Below are 15,446 nucleotides of genomic sequence, written 5' to 3' on the forward strand. Positions count from 1 at the left end.
TGAACCATCCTTTTGTCTCAGCAATTTCTAAACGAAATTAGTCATTCTCGGGTCATCATATTCTAGAACAAGTGTAGCTTTAATCTGAAGAATTTTTTATTGTTCTCAAACACTCATCTTCCATCTAATACACCTTCAACACCTTACACATTGCTTTTCTATCAGTTTTATCGAATGTTTGCAGATTATTATTACAAGCCATAAGCTACAACCATCGTTGGAAAAGCACAATGCTATAAGCCCAACGGACCCAACAAGGAAAAATAGCCAAGTGATGAAAAGGAAAAAGGAAACAAACCAACTACAAGCGAAGTAATGAACTATCAAAATAAAATATTTTAAGAACATTACCAACATTAAATTATATACTTCATATACAAACTACAAAAAATAAAAATGAACAAGAGGAAAAACAAGATAGAACAGCATGCCCAATTGTACCCTCAAGCAAGAGAACTCTAAACCAAAACAGTGGAAGACCATGGTACAGAGGGTATGGCACTACCCAAGACTAGAGAGCAATGGTTTGATTTTGGAGTGTCTTTCTCCTAGAAGACCTGCTTACCATAGATAAAGAGTCTCTTCTACCATTACCAAGAGATTTGCTTTATAACTTCTCAAATCGTACATACTTCTTCACATGATTTAATGTTGATACAAACTTCATTAATCTTCTTATAGGCTAATCTAACTTTCCTCCTTTCAAACTAACTTCTCATGATTACAGACACACACTTTCACCACTTCCTTTACAACTTGAACTTTTACCTATCTCAACTGCCCCTTCAACCTGAATATAGCTGTAACTCGAGCTATTATTCTCACTTAAAAAGAAATAAATCTACAAAAAACATATTCATCTCCCTTATAAAGGGGTCCAAATTATATATATTGTAAATTCGGTAGTGTTTTTGGTGTGAACAATCTTTCAAACACAACCTCGGGACTAGCATCGTAAGCTTCCAATATGGAGTATACGAAAGGTACCATAAATATACACTTCACTTGTACTCCTTTCCATAACTGGATGGCCGATATCCATGTATGAAGTAAACCCCTTTAAAGAAAATATTTCGAACATCCATGGACTGAATAACTTAGGCCTAAAACCTACTGCTTTGTATTTGTGACTTACTCTAATGACTAGTACAACAAGGCGGAACAAGGCGGTAGCTGAAGTACTTTTAATCGTTCGTAATTAGTAATCTATAATTACTGTGAACATGTGTCCGTACCATCAATGAAGGACAACGCAAGATGCGCTCAACAGTATCTCTTCTAATTAACCGCACTAAAGAGGTGCTCTAATAGGAGGACAACAATGGTATCACGACCAATTGGCCCTTATCTGACCAATAACAAAATAAGACGAAGGGCGGCGGTGGCACTAACGACCGTTTACAAAAGGATACGTCCGACGTTGCAAAGATCGCGACGTCGAAGCTAAAAGAAAAAATAAATAAAATCACTAACTAACGAAGTAGCCTCTGCTTTCCGCGACATCTGGTCTCCAATTTCCCCGCCTCATTGATGTTAACGATGTGATAATATTACAGAACTGACAATGGCGGCGGAGTTTTGCTGGTTGGGGTCAGTCGCTCGTAGCTTTATTTCATTATTCTTAATTGGAAAGAGATTATATACTGATTTTATTTTATTCATATGATCCAGTACTGGATCCAGAGAGGCAATTCAGCGCCAAGGTGTAACTAGGGAAAACCCCAGCAGTTGAATTCTGAAGAATGTTTAAAAGAAGTTGCACAACCAGATAAAATATAGGAAGCGGAACAGCTGATTAATCTACTAAATGTAGGCCTGATATGTAAGTATGTAAGGCTGCTTCCCCAAACAAGGACAACCTTCAAGTATACAAAAACACATAAGCTAATGCGCTCTGGATGAGCAAAGATGTCGCATTTAATCGGCACTAAACAAAATGGCATACACGTAAGCTTTAAGTATTATTATTCGTGTCATTTCATGTGTTTTAAACTACAGTTGATAAAAAATTCTTAATAGGATAATGATTGCGTGAGTTTCCAAATGATAACTAATAGACATATACAGTAAATATCAATAAAAAAAAAAAAAAAGGAATCGGTATCCGCACTTGACTTTATTTTCACAGCAAGAACATTTAGAAAATATTTCAGTAACAGAATTAACACCAACCCACTCATAAAGTTATTTAAAAAGAGTTTTATAACATAAAATTGCCATCAAATCTTCAATTACATTTAAACCAAATAACCAAATCCCCAGCCTGATAAGAACGAAGCAGCAAAGGTTCACAGAACACTTCCGCCTTGAGTTCATCATCATCAGGACCCTGTGCATCTGCCTTAGCCATTTCAGCGGATCATGACGTCTCTCCATTACGATCGTTTATCCATGAAGGCGGCCCCGTATCGTAAGCCTACCGCCCACGCCCATAAATACACTATTAGGCCATGTCTAAAAGCCCCTGCTGCTGTTGCTGCTGCTAGCCACCCTTCTTCCTCCCGGTCGTCGTACCCTGATCTAGGGTCTCACACTGTCTTGCCCTGGGAATGCCAAAGGGGTCGCTCAAGGTTTTCTACTTAATCGTCTGTTCGTAATTCTCTATTATAGTCGCTTCCTTTTCTGGCTATCTTTTTGCGCTGTTACACATACCAGCTGTTGAAAGATTCCAGTTTTTCCAATTATTCTTGCTCAGACAAAATATGAGCGATGAATATTCTGATATATATATATATATATATATATATATATATATATATATATATATATATATATACATATATATATATATATATATATATACATATATATATATATATACATATATATATATATATATATATATATATATATATATACATATACATATATATATATACAGTATATATATATATATATATATATATATATATATATATATGTGTGTGTGTGTGTGTGTATGTAGGTATGTATGTATGTATGTAGAATAGATGGACATTAATAATAACAGAATGGGTCACTAGAGATTGTAAACGAAGTTGATATGAGTAACATGGATTTCTAAGTAATTGGTTAAATGAACTTTGAACAATGGCGTTTATAGCAACGAAAAATTGAGTTCATAATGAAAAACAGGATGATAAAAAATTTAAAGTTTAACATAGCCATGAAATAAATCCTCACAACAACGAAATATTAAGAAAAAATTTCATTTGAGAGACACTACCATAAATCACCAAATCCCGCTCCCTCTGTATATCTAGATCATCCAGGTTACAAAAGGCACCCACCACGCGGCTGACATTGTGGCAAGGCACTAACAAAAGACAGTCTCCGGTGACGCCGAAGTTGAGGGAGATAAATGCCACAACAGACTCCAGGATGCAAAGAGAAGAGAAAACTTTTCCCTTGGGTGTGTTCGCTCTTAGGGAAGATTTAATCCGAATGTAGTGACAACCTGTTATTGCTGCCCTTTAACTCATTTCACTTAGATATACAAACAGAAAAAGATGTTTTTTGACTTGAGATCTAAGTTGAATTAATTCTTCGGAAGACTACCTACTGCAATTCAATTTCCATACTTGAAGGCCAGCGCAATAAAAAAAGAAAAGAAAAAAAAACATATTTGGCATAACTGTAAGGTCAAATTATTATTATTATTATTATTATTATTATTATTATTATTATTATTAATTATAATAGCTAAGCTACAGCCCTTATTGGAAAAGCAGGATACCATAAGGCCACGGTCTCCAACAGGGAAAAATAGCCCAGTGATAAAAGGAAATACGGAAATAAACTATATGAGAAGTAATGAACAATTTAAATAAAATATCTTAATTACAGTAACAACATTAAAACATATCTTTCATATATAAACCATAAAAAGAGACTTATGTCAGCCTGTCCAACATAAAAATATCAGCTGCAAGTTTTGAACTTTTAAAGTTCTACCTATTCAACCACCCGATTCGTTAAATCATTCCAGAAATTGGACACAGCTGGAATAAAACTTTAGAGTACTGTATAGTGTTGAGCCTCATGCTAGAGAAGGTATGACTATCAAAATTCATTGCATACCTAGTGTTACGAACGTGATGGTACAGTCTGAAATGATGTGAATGCAAATGATGATCAGAATTAAGAAAAATCTAACAAGCATAAAGAGCTAACTGGACGTCGGTACCAGAAATTATAATAGACCAGTAATAAGAAATTTAATAGACCCAAAGTTGTTGTTCAATAAATTAAGATGAGAGTCAGAAGCTAGAAACCAGACATGAGAACAAGACTCTAAATAAGGTAGAAAGAAAGAATCAAAAAATTTCTACAGGATAGACTGGACATTGAAAATCTAGTCTCAATAAGACAACTATTTTGTGCATTTGAAGAAGAAAAAGGCAGAATGTTTAAAAAAATTACGTTTGCAATAAAAAATCCCAACTAAAATGCTAAAGGAGTTATATATAGATAAAGAAACATTATCAATGCAGAGATCTGGATATTGAGGAGCTAATGCCCTCGACCTACTCACATTCATACAGTAAGTTTGTTCTGTGTCGGTGCGCGCTCGTTTAAGTATGTATTTTGGACGTTTTCTGCATAAGAGTTCATCCAATATTCAGGAATTGGAATGCGAATGAGACGGAGTTTTTCCGAGTCGTTTTATTTTCATCTGGCTTTAATTACTGTTTTGGAAAACCGCTTAATATCTAATAAAAAAAAATATACCTGATTACATTCTTATCAATTTCTTAACCATATGACTTTTTGCCCTCGAAAGAGAAGGTGGTACTAGACTGCTTTCACGTCCGACAACTTTACTTGTAAGTATACTATACATGTATACACACACACATACACACACACACACATATATATATATATATATATATATATATATATATATATATATATATATTTATATATATATATACATATATATATATATATATATATATATATATATATACATATATATATATATATATATATATATATATATATATATATATATATATATATACTGTATATATATATACACATGATCATCACCAGCTGTTACTAGTCCACTGCAGAAGAAAGGCCTCAGACATGTCCTTCCACTCCCGTATATATGTGGTATTTCTATGCCATTCAACAACCACTAACTTTCTAAGTTCGTCAATCCATCGTCTTCTCTCTCTCTTTCCATGCTTCTTTCTCAATATCTAGGGCCCATTCTGTTATTCTTAATGTCCACCTATTATTATCTGCCATTATCGTTATATATCCTATCCATGCCCATTTTTTTTTTCACATGTTAAAATATACTCTACTTTAGTTTGTTCTCGTATCCATGTTGCTCTTTTTCTGCCCTCTTAGTGTTAATTCCATCATTATTCTTTCCATAGCTATTTGAGTTGTAACTAGGATTGAGTTCTAAGACTTTAGTATGGCCCCAAGTTTCTGATATAAAAGGTAATACTGGTAGGACTATCGCATTAAATACTTTTCTTTTTATAGAACGTGGCATTTTACCTGTCATAATCTCATTTTCTTTACCAAAAGCTCTACATAACATACTGTAGTTATTTTTGTAAATCATGGGAGGAATTGAAAAAGATGATAGGAGATTTGAATAGAGAAAGCAGAAATGTAGGGCTGAAAATTAATATGGGTAAAACTAACATAATTTTCAATGAAAATGCAGAGAAACAACAAATAAGGGTCACGGACAAACCCCTAGAGATTGTTAATGAATATACATACTAAGGACAGACAGTGTTTGTTTCTTTATGACACGAGAGCGAGCTCAAAATCATATATCCTCATATATATATTAATATTTATACATATATTCATACACATTTATATACATATATTCCAAATTAATAACTTTTAATATCTAATTCAGTTTGATATATATATATATATATATATATATATATATATATATATATATGTATATATATATATATAAATATATATATAAATATATATACATATATATATATAAATATATATACATATATATATATATATATATATATATATATATATATATATATATTTCAAATAGGCCATATATATTAACACATTAAAGTTTGGATTCTCTTAACAACCTCGGGATCAGAGCCCAAAGCGAAATCACTCAAAGACTAAAGCCCCTATTACACGTATCCGGTTTCCTACGGCCAACCTGGCCTACGGCGCCGTAGGAAAATTCTGGCCATATTACACGTATTTGAACGGCCGGACGCAAGTGGGTCAGTGTGGCACTGTTTGTGGTGGAGTGACATGTCTTCTCTCTACGTCAATCTCGTTCCTGTGCTCTAGAGTGCTACTTGAAGGTGAAAACAAGAAAAAGGAAGATTTGGTCCAAACAATGGCTGCGTAAACGACAAAAATACTCTCATGTTAACTTAATGAAGGAACTAGCACTAGAAAAAGATGACTGGTTTAACTACATGCAAATGGATCACGACACATATTTGGAACTCTTAAGTCAGGTATCACCTTTCATAGAAAAAATGGACACTTGCATGAGAGGTGCAGCCTCAGACTGATGTCATACCGTACGGTGAGCAATTACACGCTACGTCCTCAGTCCTGACGTACGACGGCCGTAACCAACTTTAGTACTGGTAAAAATTCATGCGGCCGGCCGTGGGAGAGCGTTCGTACGGCCGATTTGCTATCACATGCACCGGTTTGAACATATGCTAGCGTTGCGACCAACGGCGCCTTAGGAAACCGGATACGTGTAATAGGGGCTTAAAGTATCTGTCCGGCCGGGCTTCGAACCCTGGTCCAGGATACTTGTGTGACATTGACCATACCACTCAGCCACGAAGAAAGATAAAAGTCAATGACAATTCTTCTGTACATATATATACCTGTCGAATTAAGGTTTTTTTGTACTTAGAATTGAAATCAAGCCATCTTCACCATCGTAGCTAATTGGTAGGTTTGTGACTTGGCATTCGATTAATGATAAAGTTTTGCACATTTAAACTTGTTTTTCATATTTCAAGTAAGCCATATATATATTAACACATTAAAGTCTGGATTCTCTTAACAACCTCGGGATCCGAGCCCCAGGCGAAATCACTCAAAGACTATAATATCGAAGCCAGGGCCGGACAGATACTATAGTCTTTGAGTGGTTTCGCCTGGGCCTCTGATCTCGAAGTTGTTAAGAGAATCCAGACTTTAATGTGTTAATATATATATGGCTTATTTGAAATATGAAAAAACACGTTTAAATGTGCAAAAATTTATCATTAATCGAATGCCAAGTCACAAACCTACCAATTAGCTACGATGGCGAAGATGGCTTGATTTCAATTTTAAGTACAAAAAACTTGAATTCGACAGGTATATATATGTACAGAAGAATTGTCATCGACTTTTATCTTTCTTCGTGGCTGAGTGGTATGGTCAATGTCACACAAGTATCCTGGAGCAGGGTTCGAAGCTCGGCCGGACAGATACTAGATTCTTTGAGTGATTTCGCCCGGAGCTCTGATCCCAAGGTTGTTAAGAGAATCCAAATTTTAATGTGCTAATATATATGGCTTATTTGAAATATAAAAAACACGTTTAAATGTGCAAAAATGTACCATATATATACATATATATATGTATATATATATATATATATATATATATATATATATATATATATATATATATATATATATATATATATATATATATATATATCCCCATCCATATTTAAGACAAACGATACACTCAGCCAAGCTAAAATAATATATACACAAAACACCCAATCATAACTCTGCAATTCTGGCAGCCTTTTTATCACGCCCTGCGAATTCTCAGCCCACAAAAGGGAGAGAGAGCGAGACTCTTTCAAAGACCAATAAAAGCAACTCTGAAGAAGCAATAAAAGCAACGTGACAGAGCCCTTGTGGTTTGTCTGTCCATTCGAAGGGCTATCGCACCAGTCTGTCAAAGCCGAGAGGTACATAAAATACTGTCCCGTAGGGCGCTATTTGGCGTCTTTTGTTGGTGGTAGTCGCGGGTTTATGCTCCTTCGCTTTCTTATATGGGGCGACGCGTAGTTCATCAATCATTGGTGTCTATACAAAGCGGTTTTTTATGCGTGGATACAGTTCATAGAAGTTCATTCTCAGTTATTTATTCATTGAAATATATGAATGACTCACAATTTCCTTTTAAAAAGTGTTTAGGCTCTATAAACTAGGAGCATTCCTCAACTAGCTATATCAATATATTAAATTGATGAACCGTGATCAGTTTATGACCCTCACCATGCGTCTACTTCATTACCATTTTTGAAAAACGACTTAACTGAATGTCTTTAAGACATCGTGGCTGGTTTAACGCGTCCCTATGTGTATCACGAAATTATTTGATCTAAATATAAGCAAAAAAAAAAAAATTATCTAGAGTAAATTCGTATACTCAAGCTTCAACTTAACTCTCGCGAAGGTTAAGCCACATAAAATGCATCTCGTTTTACATCAAGTAGAATTCTGTCGTCGAGATTTAATGGAATCAAAATTTTGCACCCTAAGAATAACACTTAGAGCAATGGTTTTATAGTCTTTATACAATCAAGCGTTTTTTCAATTCTGTAAATTCTAAATTGCTCGTCTCAAAAATTCACTTGTAATGGCTTAAACTGAAAACATCGTGGTCACTTTCTTCCATTTCAAATAACTAAAAAGTATTTTTAGAAGTTTTGCCATCAAATTAACTACATTTACTTGTGTTTATGCTAAAAGTTTCAACTTGTATTTTGTAACTTCATCAAATACTTATAATATCAAATTATCTTGTTTTTAGACCCTGGATCTGGAATCATGTTCCAAACTGCAGTTATCAAAGTAACTTTTATACACTTGAATGAATTCAGCAAATGCCACTCTTAATTCCCATGATATGTTTGATGTAAATTCATGTAAACTGTCAGTAAGCGATTTGCGATAAACCACAAGGCAAAGGCTAAGGGAAACCGACAAGGTATTAGATTATTCACTGACTTCCAAAATTATCTTTAGTAAGTATACATTTTTTCAAATCACTGGGGTTATTAATCAATTAGCATGCAATACCAATATCAAAGGAATAAATTATCTTAAACGACTAGACATCGTGAAGGCATTTAAGGGCTTAAGTTACAGTTTTACAGTTACATAAAACAAGTTGGGGTACTAATGGATTTTTCGAAAATTATTTACAGCGTTGCAAGTTGCAAGGAACTTGAAGCATTTTTTTTTTTTTTTTTTTTTTTTTTGCTTTTATATGGAAATGTAAACAATCAAAACCCCAAGTCACCCCGCGCCCAACATTTTTTTACTTTCATGTTTCTGAAGACCACAAATTACATTGCATCACTCATCAGTAAGTCAATTTTATTTGCAAACAAGAAGCTTTTATTTACGCTTCTACAAACCTATTTTCTAGCAGAAGAATTTTGTACTCAAGTTATTATTTAGCTTCATTAAACAACACAATAAATTTAAAATTACATCAAATTAAATGCAACCTAACAGAATAAGGACTTTATTATGGATCAGTTTCTCTATCTTCAGCAACTATTATTATTATTACTTGCTAAGCTACAACCCTAGTTGGAAAAGCAGGATGCTATAAGCCCGGGGGCCCCAACAGGGAAAGTAGCCCAGTGAGGAAAGGAAACAGGAAAAATAAGATATTCCAAGAAAAGCATCATCAAAAGAAATATTTATATATAAACTATAAAAACTTTAACCAAACAAGTAGAAGAGAAACAAGACAGTACAGTGTGCCCGAATGTACCCTCAAGCAAGAGAACTCTAACCCAAGACAGTGGAAGACCATGGTACAGAGGCTATGGCACTACCCAAGACTAGAGAACAATGGTTTGATTTTGGAGTGTCCTTCTCCTAGAAGAGCTGCTTACCAAAGCTGAAGAGTCTCTTCTATCCTTACCAAGAGGAAAGTGGCCACTGAACAATAACAGTGCAGTAGAATTATTTGGTAATCTCAGTGTTGTCAGGTGTATGAGGACAGAGGAAAATCTGTAAAGAATAGGCCAGAATATTCGGTGTATGTGTAGGCAAAGGGAAAATGAACCGTAACCAGAGAGAATGATCCAATGTAGCACTGTCTGGCCAGTTAAAGGACCCCATAACTCTCTAGCTGTAGTATCTCAACGGGTGGCTGGTGCCATGGCCAACCTTCTACTATCAATGTAAAATCATTCAGAACTATTCCAAATCATCTGGAGAAAACAGATTTATATTCATGAGAGTGCCTACAAAATATTCTTTTTAGGTACACACCCACTGGATCAAATAAGAGTTCTCTAGGGAATAAAGGTTAAGTTTCCCAACAATTCCTTGATATATTTATCTACGCTTGTATTATTTCTTTAGAATGGAAAAGTCCATGGCCAAATCCTCTTAAATGCCAAAAAAAAAACATTGACATATGACCAATAAACCTTCTCTCTCTCTCTCTCTCTCTCTCTCTCTCTCTCTCTCTCTCTCTCTCTCTCTCTCTCTCTCTCTCATATATATAGATATATATATATATATATATATAATCAATAATATAAATATATATATAATTATAAATATACATTTATATATATATATATATATATATATATATATATATATATATTTATATATATATTACATTCTGGTTTGTACTATGTCAGAAGGGTATTCTCTCTCTCTCTCTCTCTCTCTCTCTCTCTCTCTCTCTCTCTCTCTCTCTCTCTCTCTATATATATATATATATATATATATATATATAAGAGTGCCCCCTGTGGCCGCGGGGGCATATATAAAAATTAGAATAGCGCCAACGTTATCCCTGCGTGTCGTAAGAGGCGACTAAAAGGGACGGGACGAGGGGGCTGGGAACCCCCTCTCCTGTAAAAATTCCTGCGAGACATCGACAAGGAGATGGAGCTGGGGGGAGAGTGACTGCTCCCCGCACTCTAGTTTTGGGGTGTTTAAATGTGCGTGGATGTAGTACGATAGAGAGTAAAAGATGTGAGATTGGAAGTATGTTTAGAAGTAGAAGGATGGATGTATTGGCCTTGTGTGAGACAAAGATGAAAGGAAAGGGTGAAGTGATGTTTGGTGAAATGTCTGGTAGAGTGTCTGGGATTGAAAGGGGAAGAGCGAGAGAGGGTGTGGCGTTATTGCTGAGTGAATGGATGACAGGTAAAGTAGTGGAATGGAAGGAGATATCATCTAGGTTAATGTGGGTAAGGGTTAGGTTGGGTAGGGAATGTTGGGCGTTTGTCAGTGCGTATGGGCCAGGTAGTGAGAAAAGTGAAGAAGATCGGAATGAGTTCTGGAATGATTTAACTAGGTGTGTAGAAGGACTGGGTAGAAGGAATTATGTAGTTGTTATGGGTGACTTAAATGCTAGAGTGGGCGCTGGAGAGGTAGAAGGTGTCATTGGTAAGTATGGCGTACCAGGTGAAAATGAGAGTGGTGAGAGACTGGTAGACATGTGTGTTGAACAAGAGATGGTAATAGGTGCTAGCTTCTTTAAAAAGAAAGATAAGAATAAGTATACATGGGTAAGAGTGGCAAATGGAAGAGTAGTAGAAAGGGCATTAATGGATTATGTGTTGGTAACTAAAAGAATGTTTGGAAGATTGAAAGACGTGCACGTGTTTAGGGGTATGGCTAACGGTATGTCTGATCATTTTTTGGTGGAAGGAAAATTAGTTGTAGCAAAAGAGTGGGGGAATAGAGTAGGTGGATGTAAAAGGGAGGTAGTGAATCCTCACTACCTCCCTAATAAAACCGGGGGTAAAAAGTAAATATCAGGAAAGGTTGAAAATGGCATATGATGAGGTGAGAGTAAGAGAAACTGGTAATTTAGAGGAGGAATGGAAGTTAGTAAAAGAAAATTTTGTTGGGATTGCAAGTGATGTATGTGGCAAGAAGGTTGTTGGAGGCAGCATGAGGAAGGGCAGTGAATGGTGGAATGAAGGAGTGAAGGTGAAAGTGGAAGAGAAAAAGAGGGCTTTTGAAGAATGGCTGCAGAGTAATAGTATAGAGAAGTATGAAAAATATAGAGAGAAAAAGGTGGAAGTAAAGCGCAAGGTACGTGAGGCAAAGAGGGCAGCTGACCTGAGGTGGGGTCAGGGATTGGGTCAGTCATATGAAGAGAATAAGAAGAAGTTTTGGAAAGAAGTGAAGAGAGTAAGGAAGGCTGGCGCAAGAATTGAAGAGACAGTGAAAGATGGAAATGGAAGGTTGTTAAAAGGAGAGGAGGCAAGGAAAAGGTGGGCGGAATATTTTGAAAGTTTGCTGAATGTTGAGGATAATAGGGAGGCAAATATAACTGCTGTTCCAGATGTTGAGGTGCCAGTGATGGGAGATGAGAATGAGAGAGAGATAACAATAGAGGAAGTGAGGAGAGCACTAGATGAAACGAGAGTAGGAAAAGCATCTGGTATGGACGGTGTGAAAGCTGAGATGTTGAAGGAAGGGGGTGTGACTGTACTTGAATGGTTGGTGAGATTGTTTAATATGTGTTTTGTGTTGTCAATGGTACCAGTAGATTGGGTTTGTGCATGTATTGTACCACTATATAAGGGTAAGGGAGATGTGCATGAGTGTTGTAATTCAAGAGGTATTAGTTTGTTGAGTGTAGTTGGAAAAGTGTATGGTAGAGTACTGATTAATAGGATTAAGGATAAAACAGAGAATGCAATCTTGGAAGTACAGGGTGGTTTTAGAAGAGGTAGGGGTTGTATGAATCAGATTTTTACAGTTAGGCAGATATGCGAGAAATATTTAGCAAAAGGTAAGGAGGTGTATGTTGCGTTTATGGATCTGGAGAAAGCATATGATAGAGTTGATAGGGAAGCAATGTGGGATGTGATGAGGTTATATGGAGTTGGTGGAAGGTTGTTGCAAGCAGTGAAAAGTTTATACAAAGGTAGTAAAGCATGTGTTAGAATAGGAAATGAAGTGAGTGATTGGTTTCCGGTGAGAGTGGGGCTGAGACAGGGATGTGTGATGTCGCCGTGGTTGTTTAACTTGTATGTTGATGGAGTGGTGAGAGAGGTGAATGCTCGAGTGCTTGGACGAGGATTAAAACTGGTAGGCGAGAATGACCATGAATGGGAGGTAAATCAGTTGTTGTTTGCGGATGATACTGTACTGGTAGCAGACACAGAAGAGAAGCTTGACCGACTAGTGACAGAATTTGGAAGGGTGTGTGAGAGAAGGAAGTTGAGAGTTAATGTGGGTAAGAGTAAGGTTATGAGATGTACGAGAAGGGAAGGTGGTGCAAGGTTGAATGTCATGTTGAATGGAGAGTTACTTGAGGAGGTGGATCAGTTTAAGTACTTGGGGTCTGTTGTTGCAGCAAATGGTGGAATGGAAGCAGATGTACGTCAGAGAGTGAATGAAGGTTGCAAAGTTTTGGGGGCAGTTAAGGGAGTAGTAAAAAATAGAGGGTTGGGCATGAATGTAAAGAGAGTTCTATATGAGAAAGTGATTGTACCAACTGTGATGTATGGATCGGAGTCGTGGGGAATGAAAGTGATGGAGAGACAGAAATTGAATGTGTTTGAGATGAAGTGTCTGAGGAGTATGGCTGGTGTATCTCGAGTAGATAGGGTTAGGAACGAAGTGGTGAGGGAGAGAACGGGTGTAAGAAATGAGTTAGCGGCTAGAGTGGATATGAATGTGTTGAGGTGGTTTGGCCATGTTGAGAGAATGGAAAATGGTTGTCTGCTAAAGAAGGTGATGAATGCAAGAGTTGAGGGGAGAAGTACAAGAGGAAGGCCGAGGTTTGGGTGGATGGATGGTGTGAAGAAAGCTCTGGGTGATAGGAGGATAGATGTGAGAGAGGCAAGAGAGCGTGCTAGAAATAGGAATGAATGGCGAGCGATTGTGACGCAGTTCCAGTAGGCCCTGCTGCTTCCTCCGGGGCCTTAGATGACCGCGGAGGTGGCAGCAGTAGGGGAGTCAGCATTATGAAGCTTCATCTGTGGTGGAAATGTGGGAGGTTGGGCTGTGGCACCCTAGCAGTACCAGCTGAACTCGGTTGAGTCCCTGATTAGGCTGAAGGAACATAGAGAGTAGAGGTCCCCTTTTTGTTTTGTTTCATTGTTGGTGTCGGCTACCCCCCAAAATTGGGGGAAGTGCCTTGGTATATAGATAGATATATAAGAGAGAGAGAGAGAGAGAGAGAGAGAGAGAGAGAGAGAGAGAGAGAGAGAGAGAGAGAGAGAGAGAGAGAATACCCTTGGGATTTTATGATCAGTTTTAATCTCTCTCTCTCTCTCTCTCTCTCTCTCTCTCTCTCTCTCTCTCTCTCTATATATATATATATATATATATATATATATATATATATAGAGAGAGAGAGAGAGAGAGAGAGAGAGAGAGAGAGAGAGAGAGAGATTAAAACTGATCATAAAATCCCAAGCACATTCCACAACATGAAGCAATTGCTATTACCTACCGGTATCTAATCAATAAAAACAACTAACTATTGTATTCGACTTGGCAAGTGTAAACAATAGCACCTTCTTCCCAGGTAAGGCCAAGAGGGTGCGCTACGATCAGTCGTGATTGCATTCCAGAAAGCAGAGTGGTGGTTACGAGGAATCAGTCGACGTTGGTATTCAAAGCCAGATATAAACTGGTTGGTTTTATGCCAGGGTGGAATTGTTTTGCAAGGGGAAACATGCAGGGTCCGTTTACTATTGTTTTTAATCATTTTCAGTTAAGCATTTTTGTGAATGTGTGATTAATATATATATATATATATATATATATATATATATATATATATATATACATATATATATATATATATATATATATATGTATATATAATATATATTTATATATATGTGTATATATATATATACACATAAATACACACACATATATATACAATATATGTATATATATATATGTGTATATATATATATATATATATATACACATAAATACACACACACATATATATACAATATATATATATATATATATATATATATATATATATATATATATATATATATATATATATACATACATATACAATATATATATACATTTAGAGAGAGAGAGAGAGAGAGAGAGAGAGGAGAGAGAGAGAGAGAGAGAGAGAGAGAGAGAGAGAGAGAGAGAGATTGTATTTATGGATTTGAGCTATATAATTTGAGGTAGGACTTCCTGATAAAGCAATAATTGATAATTGTTGTCGTTCATTAGACTATCCATCTAGCATTCCTCTGTACCATGGTCTTTCCACTGTCTTGGGTTAGATTTCTCTTGCTTGAGGGTACACTCGAGCACACTATTCAATCTTACTTCTTTTCCTCTTGTTATTTTGAAGTTTTATTAGTTTATATATAATAGATTTATTTTAATGCTATTATTCTTAAACTTCTCTTTTAGTATATTTCCTTATTTCCTTTCCTCATTGAGCTATTTTCCCTGTTGAATCCTTTT

At 36.0% G+C, this 15,446-nt stretch overlaps 1 protein-coding gene across 1 annotated transcript in view; it reads right to left on the reverse strand.

The window, feature by feature from the left end:
• Nucleotides 1–7,919: 7,919 nt before the first annotated feature.
• Nucleotides 7,920–15,446, reverse strand: part of LOC137624796 (uncharacterized) — a 90,729-nt gene continuing 83,202 nt past the window's right edge. Inside the window, exon 4 of the mRNA XM_068355750.1 lies at nucleotides 7,920–8,066. Within this exon, the coding sequence (XP_068211851.1) occupies nucleotides 7,920–8,066 (147 nt within the window). The remainder of the gene's footprint in view (nucleotides 8,067–15,446) is intronic.

The sequence above is a fragment of the Palaemon carinicauda genome, chromosome 31 (assembly GCF_036898095.1).
Source record: "Palaemon carinicauda isolate YSFRI2023 chromosome 31, ASM3689809v2, whole genome shotgun sequence".
Classification (NCBI taxonomy): Eukaryota; Metazoa; Arthropoda; class Malacostraca; order Decapoda; family Palaemonidae; genus Palaemon; species Palaemon carinicauda.